Source organism: Eschrichtius robustus, chromosome 13, assembly GCF_028021215.1.
Source record: "Eschrichtius robustus isolate mEscRob2 chromosome 13, mEscRob2.pri, whole genome shotgun sequence".
Lineage (NCBI taxonomy): Eukaryota > Metazoa > Chordata > Mammalia > Artiodactyla > Eschrichtiidae > Eschrichtius > Eschrichtius robustus.
In genome coordinates this window covers 101687667-101705636 of record NC_090836.1, presented here as the reverse complement: position 1 = coordinate 101705636, position 17970 = coordinate 101687667, and the positions used below count along the sequence as shown (strand labels likewise).

The 17970-nt window shown below is 59.5% G+C and overlaps 1 protein-coding gene across 2 annotated transcripts in view; it reads left to right on the top strand.

The window, feature by feature from the left end:
• SHISAL1 (shisa like 1) overlaps positions 1 to 17970 on the top strand; it is an 80967-nt gene that overhangs the window by 12568 nt on the left and 50429 nt on the right. For both annotated transcript variants that reach the window (XM_068561563.1, XM_068561562.1), the window contains exon 2: positions 15717 to 15812. In XM_068561563.1, coding sequence (XP_068417664.1) covers positions 15749 to 15812 — 64 coding nt within the window. In that variant the 5' untranslated portion in view covers positions 15717 to 15748. The remainder of the gene's footprint in view (positions 1 to 15716; positions 15813 to 17970) is intronic.

Genomic DNA, 17970 nt, shown 5'->3' with positions numbered 1-17970 from the left:
CAGTTTTGAAAAGGAGGAAGCCTGCTATGACGGGCCCGGGAGTTGCGTTTGGCCCCTGTGGGACCCACGTGATAAAGGCCCATCGTGGCACCAGCCTCTGCCCCAGGAGCAGGGACCTCCCCTGCTGGGAGGGGCGCTGTCAGCCTGAGGGCGGGGACTTCCCTCCATCAGGGGCCTGTGCTCAGCCCCTTGTTCCCTGCTCCTGCTTAAGTGTCTTAGGTGTCAGAGCCCACCTGGGGGACGGTCAGAGGGCTCTGGCCACTCTGAATGCCTGCAGGCACATTTCTTAGCAATTCTTTTGTTTCCAGAGTGCAAACTCAGAATTGGAATGGGTCACCAATTTGGGGAGGATAGAGCAAAAGCGGGTTTAAACAGAGGAAGTGCTGGCTGATCCTGGCTTTGCTGGGGAGGTGCCCCCAGGCTGGGAAGAGGGGAGAGCAGACAGGAAGAGAAAAATGCCAGTGAAATGGCTCAGAGCATTTTGGTCTGATTCCAGAATCCAGCCTCTAACCAGACACCTGACAGCCCCTGGACATGATGACCTCGGGCCTGAGAGCTGGGCTTCTCTCCCATCTCCTAGGACATATGACACCGCCATCCTCCGAAACCAGGATGAAGACTCAGGGAGTGCCCCTGAAGGGGCGTGCGTGAGAGGGGTCTTCCCTCTCTCTCTCCTGGCCCCTGCCCCTCACTCCAGTCCCGTGGCAGACCACTCACGCTTCCTGGGACATGCAGCCAAGGGAGGGGCCAGCCGAGGGAGGCAGCAAAGCCCAATGGGCTAGGATGGCTGAGGAGTTCAGTTTGGGGTGCAACAAATGCGGGGTGCCGGGGGCCCCAGGAGTGGAGATGGGCAGGAGGAGGCCGCTTTCTGTCCAGGTCGCGGCCCGGGAGAGCTGGTGGCGGTGAGCAAGAGTTCGCAAGCGCTCGGGGAGGCTGGCTGAGAGCCGCCTCCCGCCACCTTTGGGAGTGTCCCGTTTTCCTCCATGTTCAGCTGTTGCCTCCAGGGAGCCCTCTTGGTGTGCAGCATCCCCTGCCAGGCTCCCTGAGGGCCAGTGTGGCCGCCAGCCAGGCTGGTGACCCAGGCCTGGCTAGCCGACGCTTATCAAACCGGGGGGGGGGTGGCGCTGGGGAGGGTGGATCCACTGTCTCCGGGCGTCTGCTGGTTCACCTCCCTCTCAGCTCAGCAGCTTTGGTGCCACTTTACAGAGAGTGTTGGCTGGGAGGCTTGTCAATCCCCAGAAGTGGAGCTGGTCCATGGGAACGTGGCCGTGGGCCCTCCAGGCCGGCCGTGGGGCGTTAAGAGTGCCAGGCTGGGTCGGGGAGCCGGCCCCGCACCATCCCTGTGGTCTCCGCTGCGGCCCTATTTGCATAATTTTGAAGTTGATTGGCCTAAAGGCAACTTCGCTTAATCACAGCTAAGTCTCTGGTTGCAACAGCAGCTGCTTCCAATTAGCCGCGCGTTGGTGCCATGCTTTGTCAGACTCGCTAGGCAGCCCCTCTCCCAGCTCCCCCGCCGCCCAGCCCCCCTTAGACCCAGAAGGAACCCGCAGGGCCCGTAGCTGCCTGCAGAACTGAGTGTGGACAGGTTCGCACACGGCCTGGGATGCAGCAGGTGGAGGCCCTGCCAGCTCCCTGGAGATGCTGCCACGATGGGCTGCGGACTGTACTTTGGGTACCAAGGCACAGGGGTTAGAAAATGGGGCTGCCTGGCTTTGTGAGTAAAGTTTTATTAGCACACAGCCTCTGCCGTGCAGCCTGTGTTGTCTAGGGCTGCTTGCTTGCTGTAACGGCACAGCTGAGTCACTGGGATGAGCCCTCCTGGCCCACGAAGCCCATGATATCTAGCATGTGGCCCTTCACAGAAAAACGTTCCCGCCTCTGACCTAGCCCAGTGGTTCTCATACTTGAGTGTGCGTCAGAATCCCCTGGGATGCTGGTAAAATGCAGATTCCTTGCCTCCACCCTTGTTCTAATCCGACGGGTCCCGGGCGGCCCCAGATCCCGCGCTGCTAATCAGCTCCCAAGTGGAGCGCGGGACCCCACTCCAGGCAACCCCGGTCCACCCACCTCCAGGGTCCCGCACAACAGTTTCCACCCACCTCATCCTACTCGGAACCCCGTCCTCGTTAGACAGAAGAGAAAACCAAGGGTCTGAGAGGTCCCTTGCTTTTCCAAGGGTCTGAGCTGATACACGCTGGCTCTTCCCCACCACGTGCTACACCCTTGACCCAGGCACCTCACCCCAGGTACACCATGCGCCAGGGCACACCAGGCCCAGCTCGGTTACCTGGCTTGGTCGGTTGCATGTCTGGGTTCCACACCGGGGTCCGCCATCGGTGACAGCGACGACTCCTTGGCAAGTCAGAATGTAGTTGTCTTCCTTGGGTTGGGGGAGCATGATGGCGGGAAGGCAGGGTGTCAGGGGCACAGCTGAGAGCGCTTGGCCCCTACCAGGGCCTCTGCTGCCTCCCCCACCCCTGGCATCTGCAGTGCGCGGTGCATTCAGTTAGCAACGTCTGTTTGGTTTCATCCCCTGGCTCAAGCAGAGACCCGTGTTGCCACCCCTGAATCATCTGATGTCACTTTGTGAATGATCGAGGGTACCTCTCACACGGCGCCCTCTTCACCTCTCATCTCCCCGTGACCTGGGAGGGGTGGGAAGGGGCAGGACACCCACTTACAGAGGAGAAGCTGAGCCTCCCCGAGGCCAGGTGACCTGCCCGGGCAGCTGCGAGGTGGCGGTGGGATTCCATGCCTGGATTACCTCACAGGCGCCCACGTGGTCGGGGCACGCTGCCGAGCATAGGAGGACTTTTCATGACCAGCGTCCCCAGTTTATAGGCGAGGAAACCGAGTCATCGAGAGCTTATGACCAGGAAGTACTTGACGGGGGAGAGTGTCTGGGGCTCTCCGGAGGAGGCGGGGAGTCCACGTGGAGACAAATCCTTGCTGGAATCAGAAAAGCCCAGCACAGGGGTAAGCATCCTTGAACCCACCAGCCAGCGTAACAGCTGGAACACCCACCCCCGTCCCCCCGGGGCCACCACCATTACCCCCACTCCTCTCTGTGCCCTTGTCACGGCTACATGCATTCTACATTTTTAATAGCTCTTTTTAGCTTCCTAAAGTGGATCGTGCAGAGTTTGGTCTGGGGACCGAAGTTTCTCCCTGAGCCCTGGTTGCTAAAATGCCCTGTGATGTTTGGTGTGGCTACGGTTCACTTAGGCGGCTGTAGAGCATTCAGTGTTTGGACATCCTGTGATGCGTTCTCCCATCTATCCAGCTGGGCCGTCTCCAGGGTTTTCCTCTCAAAAATGGCCTCCGAGAACCTTCTCGTACCTCGTGCCCGTGGGTGTCAGCAGGGCCTTTGCTGAGCCCAGGAGGGGTGTTAGTGCCACTCATCCCACAGTCACTGAGGACCCACCGTGCGCAAGAGGATGCCGTGAAATTAGCCTCCGCGAGCTTGCTGTGGGGTCATGCTCTCTCCAGCCCGGCTCCGCCGCCCCTACCCCCCCACCAGCCCGCCAGGCAGGCTGGTCTGCGCTGTGATTACAGGCTCTATTAAAGAGGAATAAAGGAATTCCTACTGCATGGGGTCATCACCAGGAGTAAAGGCTGCACTTTCATATGACGTAGGTGCCCAGGATCTGGCTGAGGCAGCCCAGCTCAGAGAGGTGAAGGCACTTGCCCAGGGTCACACAGCTGAGAAGTGGCAGAGCCCAAGCATTCGGACCCCAAGGTCAGAGCCCTTCCTTCTGGTTCTCTGCTGCTGTGCTGAACCTCAGACCACAGGCAGGACGGGAAGCCCCGTTACCTGGGTGAGCACTGCCCCCAAACTGGTCCCATATTTATTGCGCTGAATGAACCCTCACTTTGCTGCATGTGTCTTAGTCGCTCTGCCAGGAATGCCCTCCCACACTTACCGGTCCATCAGGAGTTACTGCCAGACCCTCTGGTGAGTTGAATCCCAGCTTCACTACAACTAGCTGGGTGACCCAGGGCAAGTTACTTAAACTCTCTGTGCCTCAGTTCCCTCATTTGTAAATTGAGGATAATCACACCACCTCCTAACTGCGTGAGGATTAAATAAATCCCCATCCCCCCATCCCGCCAGGCTGGGTCGGGCACTTCTCCTGGGCTCTCGTGGCACCCTGGTCTCCCCATCACAGCAACAGTCACCCTGGGCTGCCACTGTCCCCCTGGATGGGGACTAGATAAGGGGCACCCAGGCCTGTCTGGACCTGGCACTCTGTCTGCCGTAAGCAGAGCACCTGTGACTTCAGGGGACAAGAAAAGAGGTTTATCTCTGGCCCAGCTCAGGACAGGCAGGATCCAGCGATGGGAGGGAGGGAGAGGGAGCCAGCCTCCTTTGTGGCCTGGCTTTAAATGCCACCGTGGCACTGGCCATGACAGAAATGCCAGCTACGGGGGCACAGAGGGCCCTGAGTGTGGAGATGGTGGTGGGCAGGGCAGTGCCTGGGGGCAGGGGAGACCTGGCTGTAGAGGCCTGGGGCCTTTTGACTGTGTCCAGATGGTCACATGATGTGTTTCCAACAGCAGCTGGAGCGGACAGCCCTCCCTGGTGGACAGGTCTTCTGCTGCCGGCTGGAGATGGGCGGGGGGTGCGTGGAAGAGGGCAGCCAGGAAGGCAGCCCAGCTTTGGAGTCAGGTGGACACACCCTCTCCGTGGGCTCCGTGTGCCTCAGTTTCCTTCCTCAGAGGGCAGGGGACTGAACGCACTCACGAACCCACCTCCCCTGGGCAGTGCCCGGGATGGAGGACGGCCTCCAGCAGTGGCATCACTGATCCACATCTGACCAAGGACCTTGAGGGCCTCGGGGGGAATCCACACGCACGGTCTCTCATCCTGTGAAGTGTTAGCCCAGACGTGCCCCTGCAACCCCAGCTCAGCTGCTTCCGAGCTGTGAGACCTCCCAGAGAACAGCCTCAGTTTGCTCACCTGTAAAATGGGACTCTTGGTGAGGTGCTGTGAAGACACCAAGGCAGGGGGACCTGAGCCTGGCCCCGGGGACAGTCCCCAGCTGGCGGCCCCAGGCCCCGGGCCTGAGCTGGGTCCCCATCGCCGGTGTAGGGCTGAGGTTCTCTCCAGCTGCTAGCCTCCTCCTGGCCCCAGAAGAACCAGCTGAGTTCCTGTCCACACCGGCCGGCAGCCATGCCCCTCTGCCTATGCAAGGCCCGACTGAGTCGCTCTCATTTTAGTGGGGTGTAGGGTTGATCGTGGTGGGGAGTGGAAGGCCAGCGGCTGTGAGGGACAGGGTTTCTGGTCTCTGCCATCCAGAGCTGGGCAGATAAGGATGTTCCCAGATCCACGGCGCGCACAGGCACGACGTCCTTCAGGAGCAAGAAGGGTGAGGAGCTCACCCTCACTGAGCCCAGCCGCGAGCCAGGGTCCCTGCTCTGGACAAGCGCCCAGCCTGGGGAAGGAGCCAGGCAGGGCCAAAAGTGACCCTCAGTCCCAGAAGGGTGTGAGGGGCCCCAGGGAAGGCTGTGACGGGCAGGTGGGGGGAGAGCAGGCTCTGGGCAGAGAGGCTGGGAGCCCTGTGTGAGGAGCACAGCTGCTGGCCCCGGACCACCTGCTCAAGTTCCGGCTCCTCTGCCTGCAGGCTGTGTGATCTCGGGCAAGTTGCCGACCATCTCTGTGCCTTAGTGTCTCTGTATCAGGAGCTTAGCACACAGGGTGGGTGAATAGAGGGGCAAATGCTCTGACAAGCTCCGTGCTTTGTGGACCAGCGAGGAAGCTGGGATGGGAGGGAAAACTGGGAGTGTGGGGGAGGTGTGAGGGTCCGACCTGGACCACCTCCAGCCTCCTCCCTCACCCCCACCCCATTCTCCCTTCAAGCTCTTTCCCAAAGTCAGCTGCTCTTGGGGCCCTGCCCTGGTGACCTGGTGCCCTTTCCCACCTCCCCTTTGCACCCAGCTCCCCTGATGGTCTCTTCCTGTGCGCACACCCAGCCGGCTGGCCCGGCACGGCCAGGCAGAGGACAGGGTGGGCAGACCCCGGGGACCCCCTCAGGGTCATGGCTGGTCCCTGTGTGAGCGTGGGCCAGCGCCTCCCTCCCTCCCCTCACCCGGCAGGTTCAGGCACGAGACTGCACAGCTGTCCTGGTGCACAGTAGGTGCTCAAACAGCTCGCTCCTCCCCACTTGGCTTTACTTGTCCTCGGCTCTGCTCCCCGCGCCTTCCTCACCTGAGAGGGCCAAGCCTCCGGTTTCTGGTGGTCCTCATGACTGGTGGGGGTGGGCCCTACAGAGGCCCATCAGCACCTACTACGTGCCAGGAGCACTCACTGCCAGCCGCTCCGGCCGCATCTCCTTCCCTTGCCCTCTTCCTGCTCCACTGTACCCGCCTCTTCCCTGAGCTCGGCCCCATCCCTTGGCCTTTGCACGTGCTGGCCTCACGGCTGGCGTGCTCCCTCCCCAGGCCCACCTCGCCTGGTCCAGCTGAGCCTGCCTGAGATCTGACCTGTCAGATCTCGTGTTCCTTGGGGACACCCATGACCCAGACCAGGTCAGGGCCCTCTTCTGTGCTCAGGTGCCCGGAGTCGCCGTGTGTGGTTGGCTCCACAGGGGCGGGAGGGGTCTGTTTAGCCCACCACCGTGTCTGCAGTCCTTAGCCCGGGGCTGCCCAACATCACATTCGGCAGGGAATAAATGAATGAATGCCTCCATCACCTCCTTGGCCCCTCCCAACACCCCTTCAAGGGGGGCGTGTTATCCCCACTTACAGATGGGAAACTGAGGCTGGGCTTTGGTTTCTGTTCTCCCCAGTGAGGGAAGGTTCCTGACACTAGAGCCCACGGAGGGAGGCTGGAATAGAGGCCCCCAGAGTGGGGAGAGAAATCCAGGGCTGCCCTCCGACAGTCTGCGAGCCTGTCTTTCCTCTTCCTGCCCTGACACTTTAAGTGATCCATTCTTCATGTGATATTTTCGTGTTTCTCCAGTGGGAAAAAAATGCCGCTGGGATTTCCAGGGGTTGTTTTATCTCCATGGTGTAGCCAAATAATTCGGGAGAACAGATAGAGGCAGAGGGCCTCACGAGCTCTCAGCTAAGCCCTCCCCTTAACCGGGGGAGCCATGCACCTGGTGATCTGGTGTGACTCTGAGCAGGGAGCAGAGCGTCCGGGCCTTCAGCATTACTGGAGTTTCCAGCCCAGCCTCTGTTAGCTGCGCGCCCTCGGGCAGATCTCTCCCCTCCCTGGGCCTCGGTTTCCTCACCTGTGAAATGGGAGCGCAGCAGTGCCCACATTCAAACATTCAGGAAAGGGACATGCATGGAGGACTCGGTGAGGTTCCCAAGAAGGGATGATGGAAACAAGCCAGGTTTGGAACTTGAACCCAGAGCCCAGTTGGCAGAGGTTGGGGTGGGGCTGTCGCTGAGGAAGGAGAGCCCTTTTGGGAATCAACTAGCATGTCCTCTTGAAGGAGGGACTTGGGGGGCAGGAGTGGTTTCCAAGTTGGTGGTGACCTGCACGCCGTCCCGTGGTCACACCCACGCCGACGCCCCACACCGCACTTTGCAGAGCTCACCTCTCCCCTCCTGAGTTGACCCTACAGTAGCCCCATGGAGCGGGGGACATTGGGTGGGGGTCAAGGGATGTAGATCCAGGACCCTGCGCTGTCCCACCTGGGCTCCCCTGGACTCCCCTGGACTCCAGAGTTGGGGTTTCTTGGCTTAGAGGAGTGGCATCCACCACAAGGCTGACGCCCAAGGTCCCTCCTGGTGTTGGCAGTGAAAGTTGACACCCCGTCTCAGTGGGAGTTGCACTCAGGCCTCTGCCTGCATCTCTGCTGTTCCCATCAGAATGTTTGCTCTTTGCAATAAAGTGGACCCCGCATCCAGGCCAATGAGTGTTGGCAGAGTTCCCGCTCTTTGAGCAGCAGCACCTACTGTGTGCAAAGCATCCTCTGTGGGTGATAGAGGGGCACAGAAGCCCGCCGTCCCCTTCAAGGAGCTTGTGCCCTGCAGGGAAGCAATTAACAAGCAGGCGGGGGCGGAAGGAAGTCAGTGCTAACTAAAGGCATAAGCCAGGCATCAAAGGAAGAGTTCAAACACACTTTCCTTTGCACAGCAACTTCCCAGGGACCTAAACCACCGGCTTTGGAAACAACAGTGGGCAACACCAGATAAGAGCCATTTACGGAGCATTTGCTCGATGTGCTGGGTGCCCTGCTAGCAGTCCTGGTCCTTTCCATCTTTCTTCAATACCCTAGCTAGGGGTGGGGGTCATGGTTCCCATTTTACAGACGAGGAAGCTGAGGCCAGTGAAATAACTTGCCTAGAATACTCAGCTACTTAGCAGCAGGGCTCAGATTCCAGGCTGGGGCAGCCTGACTCCAAAACCTGTGCCATCACCCCAGCATTCACTTTGAGCCCCTGCTTGGAGTCAGACAGACCTGAGTTCAAGTCCCAGCCCTGCCAGCCTCCAGTTCTAAGCAAATCACTTAGGCTCTCTGAGCCGCCATTTTTTATCTGAAAAATGGAGATGATAAAGCCTGACTCAGCCAAGCCAACAAGTGTTTATAAAGTGCCTACTATGTGCCGGGGCCCATGCTGCATTGTGACAATCCAAAACCGAGTCAGCCAGGCCAGCTTCACGGTGTGTGAGCCACGCTCAGAAGGGCCCGCGCTTGGTTTAATGCTCCGCCGTCGCTGTCTAGAAATGCTTATTGATTTTTGAACAAAAATGGTTCTCTGCATTTTTCATTTTGCACCGGGTCCTGCAAATTATGCCACCGGTCCTGGGTCACAGCCCTTGTCTAGCTCACAGTCTGGGGGAGCGGACAGACGCAGCTCAGAGAGAGCCACTGTGCAAGCGTGCAACTATAAACCACTATCTGTGTTTGAAGGAGAGGTGGACAGGCCATGAGCGCACGCGGCAGGGTCCCCGACCTCGTGCTGGGGTCAGGGGACCCCTCTTGGAGGACACAGGCACTGGGGGATTCATCTGAATCTACCAGGTGAAGGGAAGCCACAGGGTGGGGTGGGGGGCATGGTGAAGGGGCTGCAGGATGGCCAGTGTGGCTGGAGGGTGGGCCTCCCTGGCCGGGGAGGTGCCAGGACCCCGGCAGGAGTCTGGCCTTCCCCCTGCCCTTCCGCCCACCCCGTGCTGTAGGAGGCCCCTGGAGGGTTTTAATTAGGGAGTGATGCAATGGGATTTGCATTTTGAAAGGCAGCTGTCTGGCTCCGAGGTGAGGGTAGGTTTCGGGGACAGAAGTGTAGGATGGCCCCATGTGCTTGACGGATTCACGGGGTGGGGTGCGGCCACCGAGATGGGAGCAGCGTGGACCTCAGGGCCGGCGTGAGGTTGAGAAGATGTGGGAAGGGAAAGGGGCTGACCGACACAGGCTGGGCCCCAGCTGGGGTGCGCTTCACGGTGGCCGTGACTGCTGGCCATGCAGCCCAGAGCCCGGCTGCAGGCAAACCTGTCGCAGTCTGGCCCGTGTCCGTCTTGTTTCCTGCTTCCCACCCGCCCGCCACTCCCTCCGCAGGCCCCAGGGGTCAGGAGGACACACCTTGATCTTGCTTCACACCGGCGTCTATTCCTGGACGTCACGTTTCAGACTGAGATTTCATAACCTCCAAGTGTGTGTTGTCCTAAAAATAAAAGTTCACAAACTCAGGATTAGGTCTGCATCGCCAGAGAAAGGCGCTGGAAACTTGGGGACTTGCTGGAGGATAAGGTCGCCGCTGATACCGTGTGTGCCTGTCACATGTATGTGTGTGTGGGCAGCAGGGGGTTGTGTATGCATGTGCGTGTGCGTGTTGTTGCAGACATGTGTGTGCAGGCGTGTGCTGCCTGATGAGTGAACACTCCTATCTGCCCATGGAGACAGGGCACAGGAGCAGAGTGCGGGCTTGGCATCCTGGCTCTGCCCCACCCGTCCCTCCATCCACACCCCGGGGAGGGCAGTGGTACAGCCTAAGGGTGTCGAGAAGTAAGTGAGCTCATCGGAGTCAAGTGCTCCGCACGCCTCCCGGCCCAGGGTGGGCGCCCAGTGGCTGTCTCCAGGGTTATTTCCAATACCCGTCTATTGGGCACCTGCTCTGCCCACAGGATCGTTTGTGAGGCCCCAAAGGGCTCTATCCTTGTTTAATTACTAATTTATAATGCTCATACTACTATTAATAAGAAGAAGAATACCCAAGCTTAATTACTAATTCATCATGGAATCAGTTGCTTCCTGACTGTCCCCCCCAGACCGTCGTCCCATGGCGACCAGACCTGGTCCATCTTGTTTGTGGCTGAATCCGACCCCCACCCAGCGCTGGGTTTGGCCCCCTGTAGAGGCCCGTTAGGTATTCACTGATGGGCATGCAGAAGAGGACCCACTCCCTGGACACTGGGCGTGGCGAGGACGAGTAGCCGAGGCGGCTTCATGGACCAGGTGGCATTTGAGCCGGACCTCGTGGTAGGTCTGATTTGGACATTTGAGTTGGAGGAAGAGATGCCCAGGGAAGGGCCAGCCCGAGCAAAGGGCCCGACTCCTGTGCTCTACCACCAGCACCCAATGCCCAGGAGGCTGGGTCGGGACCCGTCCTCACCCCGCCCGCCACGGGGCTGACTGCAGAGCTGCACCCCTGCAGGGGTGGGGCAAGGTGGGATGTGTCTGGGTGACCGGTGTGTTAACTAGTCATGTGCCCTTCTTTGTTCTTGCTGCTGGGAAATGCGGGGCGCAGGTGGCCGGGTCTAAAGAGGTCAGGCCCCTACGGCAGGGATCTGGGTTCTCGACGCCCCCGCCTGCCACCCGTTTTCTCTAAGCCATTTGCTCTCAAGCTGGGACACAAACTAATCAGGCAGCATGCTCCCGCCCACGCCAGCCTCGGGAGCCCACCCAGGGGAGTGAGAGAATCAGAGGGAGAAAAGCTTTGCTGAGAGATGGGCACCTCAGCTGAACCTCAAAAGCTGGGTCCAGGCTGCCCGCCTGCAGGAGAGGGGAAGGGTGTCCCCAGTGTGGGGACAGCGTGTGCAAAGGCCCAGAGGAGAGGCACATCCTGGAGGGCTGAACCTTGAGGAGCAGAGAGAGACAGAGGAGGCAGCAAGGGCCAGACCACCTCGGGCCTGGGAAGTGAGCATGGACTTGAACCTGGAGCTGCCAAGACCCCTAAGGAGGTGGGTGGGTGGGTGGTCAGATGGGCATTTCAGGAAGTCAACAGGACCTGGATTGGTGGGCGAGGCTGGGGCAGAGTTATCTAGCGGCAAGGAGCGCTCCCCACGGATACTTTTGAGCACCAGCCCCATTCCAAGCACTTTGATGCATCACTTCATTCAATCATCACAAGGACTCTGTGAATTAGATACTATTTTCATCCCCCTTTTAGGGCCGAGGAGACTGAGGACACTTGTCCCAGGTCACACGGTGGAGCCAGGCAGTGTGGCCCAAACCCAAGGCCCACCCTCCAGGCCACCCTGCCCTTGACCTGGTCCAGGCAAGAGGGGATGCTCTTGGCCACGCCCAGGGGAGGTCATGGTGGGCTAAGGAACCTTCAGATATTGAGCCGGGGGCCGCCAGGCATGGGGGGTCCTGGAGGGTCCGTGGCAGTGCCCCCTGCCCCGCACCAAGGGCCCGCCTCCCCCTCCCTCCTTCCCAAGCCCTGCCTAGCCTGGCTGACCGAGAACAGATCTGTTGTTGTTGCCAGTGGGCTTTAATTCATCTTCGCCAGCTCTGTTTCTCTTCACATGCCCTCCATCCTCTCCACTCAGGCCTCGCCAAACTCGGTGTTTAAAAATAATCCTCAAATCTGGGAACAGCAGTCCCTGGCTGACCCAAGGGGTGGATGCACAGATGCGTACTTGACTTGTGATTCTGGAAGCAGTCAGCTTGGGGAGTCCTGCTCATCCAGAATGGTCTCCCTGTTATTTGAGATTTATCATTGGCCACCAGCTACCACTGTGGGTAGTTTACCAGTTTTCAAAGAAATAGAACGCGGGTCAATAAATCAAATCTGTCTGTGGTAAATGTGCTTTCTGAGGAGTGAGGGTCGGGGGCTCGGGAGGCTCTGGAAACTCCTATAGTGCCAGGAGGGAGAGTGAGTTTGGAGGCTGGGCTTGCTTCCTGTCTGAGACACTGAGTGGCTGTGTGACCTTGGGCAAGTCACTTCACCTCTCTGAGCCTCAGTGTCCTGCTTTACCAGATGGGAGTTTGATATCTGCCTCATCAGGCTGTCGGGGACTATCTGAGATAACATGGTGAGAAGCCAGCGCCCAGCACCTGTGAAGAGCCCAGCTGGTCTAAGCCAGTCCCAGGGAGCAGCCCCACGGCTGCAGACCCCAGAACCGGGGCTGGGCCCAGGGGGCAGGATGAGGGCTGCTCACTCTTTCAGCCCCAACTCCCACCTCTGCTGGAGGGGCTTCCGCCAAATGTCACCAGTGGGGGAGGGTCCCAGGTGGTGGCACCTGACAGCGTGACACGCCCAGGTCCCCCTCTGCGGACCCCACAGGGTGCTAAGGTGAATATGGGTGCTGTTGATGGTGTGCCCTCTGAAGCCGGCCCTCTCGTGGAAACCTCACAGGGATGGCAGCCGCGGAGTTTCCAAAGCAGCTCTCCCACCGAGCCAGGAATAGAGATGCTGGCTTATAGCTTTGCTGTCTTGGATCATTAGAAATGGAATTTTTATGTAACTTCCCAGTGACGCGTGGTGGGGTTTTCTTTCCACCACGGGTTCAGCCTTCAGCGCCAGCACCTGAGCTTCCCGGGGGTCTGAGGAGGTGGGGCAGCCCCCACCTCCACCTTTGTCCCACCAACAGGGCTGTGGCTTCTGTCACCCGTTGACTCATCCTGAGGCAGCCGTGGGTGGCCAGGCGGGGCGGAGGGCGCACAGCCAGGGAGAGGGGACTGAGCAGATCACAGGGAGGGCCCTGCTGGACAGGGGACTGACGAGTCACAGTGCATCACTGTGACGGGGTACACCTGTGCTGTGCGGGACCCATACATCCACAACAGGCCCTGTTGCTTCAGCGCCCCCAACGGGCCAAGGGCTTGAGGCCGGTGCCGGTCGTGCTGGGAGTCTCACCCAGTCTGCGTGACCCCCAGTTGGCCAGGCCCTGGCCCAGGACTCTCACAGTCGGATAGAGGAGGGCATGAGGACCAGTCCCATAAGGTAGAGCTGCTGGGCGCCCTCACCCAGGACACCCTGAGTCCCTAGAACCCGGCCCAGGCCCTTGCCGGGGGTCAGCAAGTGGATAAGTGGGGGTCAGCAAGTGGATGTTGAGAGAATACATGAACGAATAAATGAATTAACACATTAAGGAGGGAAGAGATAGAATATGATACACCTCAAAGGAGAGACAAACTTCTTCCAGCTGATGGAATCAAGGCAGGCTTCCTGGGGGAGGTGGCATTGTAACAGCTTCTAAGGTGGTGCAGGATTTGGACTCACAGGAAAGAGAGGAGGGCACCCCAGGTGTGAGTGATAGCCCCCCTCAGTATACGCAGGGCTTTGTAGGGAGTGGGAGCAGCAGGAAGGAGGGCTGGGCACCTGGCAGAGGTGGACCCGCACCCCCACCCAAGCGTTTGTTCAATGAACCCACCAGCTCTCAGACTGGAGCCCCAGCTTAAAAAGTGAGCAACTCCACCCTCCAGGGGCTAGAAGGGCTTGGAATCTGGAGACCCGTCTTGGCCCTCAGCTTCCCCATCTGCGGAATAGGGCCACATGGCAGGGAGGACTCATCTCAGAGGACCTGTCACTCCCCACCCCCACAGTGCATTTTCCAGGATTGATCTTTAGGTTTCCCCAGTGCCCTTTCCTAAGCACTTTCAAATGCTTTAATCTCCTTCATCCTCCCAGGAGGGCCCTGAGGGAGGCAGGGAGGAGGCCCAGGCTCAGAGCAATTAAGAAGCTCACAGCCCTTGGGGGCAGGGTTGCTCCTGGGGGAGCAGAGAGGCCTTCGTGGAGAGGTGGGCGGGGGCAGGGCCCTCCCCAGGGGCTGACACCAACATCACCATGAGTAAGCATCGTATTAAGGCGTCCAGGCTTCGTCCAACAGCCCTGCCACCCCCTTTTCTTATTCTGGCTCCCCAACCTTCCAAGCAGCACTGACACCCTGGGTGCCTCCCTACCACCCATGCTGCAGGTGAGAAGCCCCAGGCCCCAGAGCAAGGGCAGGGCCTGGCCGTGAGCACCCTGTGTTTGGCTGTGAATCTGGCACTGCCTCCTCGGTCCGAAGCTTCCGGCCTCTGGGTTGCCCCCTTGGCTCCCTGCCCTGCCTGCTCGCTACTCAGCAGGATTCAGAGCTGCCTTGGACCCAAGCTGGGGTCCCAGAGCTCTCCCTGATCAGGGGTGCCGTGAGGATAGAGGGTAGTGTGCAGGACCTTGTTTGGCCTGGAGCCTGGCACATAGTAGGTGCTCAGCAAATTATTCCCCAGCCACATGCAGCTACAACCCTGGTGGGGCTCTAGCAGGCCACACAGAGTACACAGAGGACACTTGGTCCTCCTCCCCAGCCTCTATTCCCAAAGCCCCAGCGGGGAGTGGGGGGCGTGATGATAGTGAGGGAACCTGTCCCTCAGGTTTGTCCCGAGGTTTCAACAACCTGATATAAAGTGGCCACTGAGGGCCAAGGCCCTGCCTTAGGTGGCCTGTTGCTACCCACCCCTCCCCCCATCCTCCACTGGCCTCCCTGCTGCTCCCACCTCAGGGCCTTTGCACCTGCTTCTCCCTCACCATGCAACACTTCTTCCAATCACCACCATCCATCTCCAGAACTTTGTCATCTTTCCACACTGAGACTCTGTCCCCATGAAACACTCACTCCCATTCCCCATCCCCCAGCCCCCGGCATCCCCCATCCTACTTCCTGTCTCTATGGACTTGACTGCTTTAGGGACCTCAGATGAGTAGAATCACACAGTATTTGTCTTTTTGTGTCTGGCTTATTTCACTGAGTGTAATGTCCTCAAGGCTCATCTGTGTTGTCGCCTGTGACCGAATTTCCTTTCTTTTTAAGGCTGAGTAATGTTCCACTGTAGTACATGTCACGTAGTGTTTATCCATCATCTGTCGATGGACATTCGGGTTGTCTCTTCCTTTTGCGATCGTGAATCGTGGACATGGGTGGACAAGTATCTGCTTGAGTCTCTGCTTTCAGTCTTTGGGGTGCAACCCCAGGGACCTCCCAGCCTTTGAACTACTCATCTGTGAGCTGTCAGCCCTGCTCACTAGAATGCAAGCCAGGGCAGGGACAGCTTCTATTGAGTTCCATCTCGAGTCTGTTTGTTTAGTTCATTGCCATGTCCCTAATGCCTGGAAGGTGCCAGCTGGATGCATGCTGGTGGGGGTGGGGTGGGGTTAATGGAAGTCACCGTTAGCGACACAGCAGGGAGACCTGGGTCCCGCCAGCCCCCTGCAGGTGCATGAGCTCGCCTCTAATCCCCTCGCTCACCACCGTTCTCACTCCCGTGCCCACCGGCCTCAGCCCGCTGGTTATTTCCACCACCTGAGCCAGCCGTCCTCCTTTGATTAAGTCTCATTTTGCCGTGAAAAGAAAGGGAGATGACAGTTGACTGGTGGGGGAAGGTCATTCATTCCAGAAGGGAAATTGGATGGCGGTGTTTCCACCATCTGCGGCCCGGCCCCTGCTCCCGGCAGACTTGCTTCCCTGCCCGTGCCCGTCCGGCCCTGCCGTGGGCAGCAAAGCCAGTGTCTGCAGCGCAGACAAAACAGCCCACACCCGGCCTCTCCCGGCTCTCGTTCGACAGGCAGCGCACGAAGAATCGATGCAAGCCAAACGATGACCAGTTGTGGCCAGCAGCCCCTGAACGTGCTTGCCGTCCTCTCGTTGCTGATTTCCGCAGGTAGAACCTCCGCGATGCTCGGCAGGAGGCGGGAGGGGGAGGTGGTCCCTTCTTGGTGTCAGTGCTCAGCCGGGCTTCCGGGCGCTGACGGGGGTGCCTGCCCTAGTGGCACCAGCCTCGTGAGGGGCTCATGTTTGGTGCTGTTTGGTGAGAACCTACTGTGTGCCGTGCCCCACGTGCCTGCCTCGGGGAGCTCAGCTGGGAGATTCTTGAGGACACTGTGGGGTTAACAGTGGCTGCCGGTAAGTCCTGGGAGAAGCCCTTACATGCGGTGAATTCTCTCCTGACCCCAGCAAGTCAAGGTCAGGCGATGTCGTAGCCATCCCATTGTACAGAGGAGGAAACTGAGGCTTGGAGAGGGAACTGACAGCCAGAGACAACACAGCTAGTGTAGGTGCTGGATTCCAACCCCGACAGAGTGGTGCCGGGGCCCCATCTCCCAGCACCCGACCAGTCCCCTAGGCGGGCCCCCTGATCCCAGCAGGGGGGCTTTCACGCTCCTGTTCACAAAGATGAACGTAAGCCAAGTCCTTCGGCTGCTCCAAAGTGAAGCTGGCCGACTGGAGAAGTGCACCCTACCTCCCGCCAGCAGGGCTGGCCCAGCGCGAGCCCTGGTCTCAGCAAGGTGCCTGCTCTCTCTGTGTCTCTCCCTCTGTCTCCCTCTCTGTATCTCTGTGTCTCTGTCCCCCCGTCTCTGTCTCCTTCTGTCTCCGTCTCTCTCCTCCTCTGTCCCTGTCTCTGTCTCTCTTTCTCGTGTGTGTGTGCACGTATGCCCTCGCGCCCTCTTGCTCTGGCAGGGCTGTGGACACCAGCCTGCAGCTTTGGGCCCCTTGCCCCTTTGCTGGGGGTCGTGGTTCAGAAGGATGCCATGAAGGGCCCTGGGATGGCAGAGAAAAAGCCAGGCCAAGGCCATGGGTCTGGGGGCCACTGTGCACAGAACTCCTTCCCCACTGCTTTCTCATGCGGTAGATCATCTTGTCCCCTGGGAGAGAGGAGCTCCTCACCCATTTACAAATGAGGAAACTGAGGCTCAGACCAGGAAAGAGACCTGCCTGAGGCCACATGGTCAGTGGACACAGTCACCTGGCTGTTAAGTGATGGCCACACAGACCCTGAGCCTCGCAGGTGTGTGTGTGTGTGTGTGGAGGGGGTGATCGGGGTCCTATCTTGGACGCCAAGACCCCGGGACCCAAGAGAGTGGCTCTCCCCTCGGTGTCCCCTCTCCGCGCGTGGGCCGGTTTTCCTGGTGACTCAGGACACGCTGGCCTCCTAACGACCATCCCTCTGCCCTCGGGCCCCAGGCACAGCCCCAGAGCCGATGCACCCGTGCCTGGAGGCCGGAACGCTGCCCTTTATCTCCACTCTTTCGCTTACACCCTCCCTGCTCTAAGCCGGCCCTACGCTTTGCTGTTCACAAATGCTTCTCGGAGCCCCCAGCCCCCGGGAGACCACTGGTCTTCCGTCCTTGAGGGCAAGGAGGCGCAGAGAGGCTGTGATGGCCCAGGTGATCCTGTGCGCTCCAGGATTCAGACCAGCTGTCTGGCTCCGGGCCGGGACTCCTTGAGCTCCGGCACGTTCTTCCCCAGGAAGCAGCAGTGGCCTCCTTGTCTTCACACACGGTCAAAGCAGGTGGTGCCGGGGTCCAGGGGTGGCCGGGGTGAGCCGCTGGGGACTTCTCCTTATCCCTTCCCTGGCTGGGCCTCCCTCCCCACTTCCATCTCTGCACACCTGGCTCCTCCGAAGCCCAGCTCAAAGGTCCCCTCCACCACTCTGCTCCTTCCCTCCCTGGGTCCTGTGGCCTCAGGGCCCCAGCTTGTCTTCTTGACCAGCCTCTGGGTGTTGCTGACACACCGAACCTCCTGCCAGCGAGTGTGAGCTGACCCCCCGGCAGGGCTTTCTCATCAATCTGGACCGGGGCTGGCCAGTGGCTGGAATTCACCTCCTGCCTCTGCCTCTCACCTTTAGCCTCTGGTACGTTGTTCCTCCAGGCCAGTGGGTCCCAAACCAAGTCTATCGGCATCCCCTGCAGGGCTTTCTAAGATTCAGACTGCATCCCCCACCCCTAGAGTTTCTGATTCAGAACGTCTGCTGAGGGGCTTGAGAAACTGCATCTGTGACAAGTCCCCTGGGGATGCAGATGCAGCAGGTCAGGGACCAC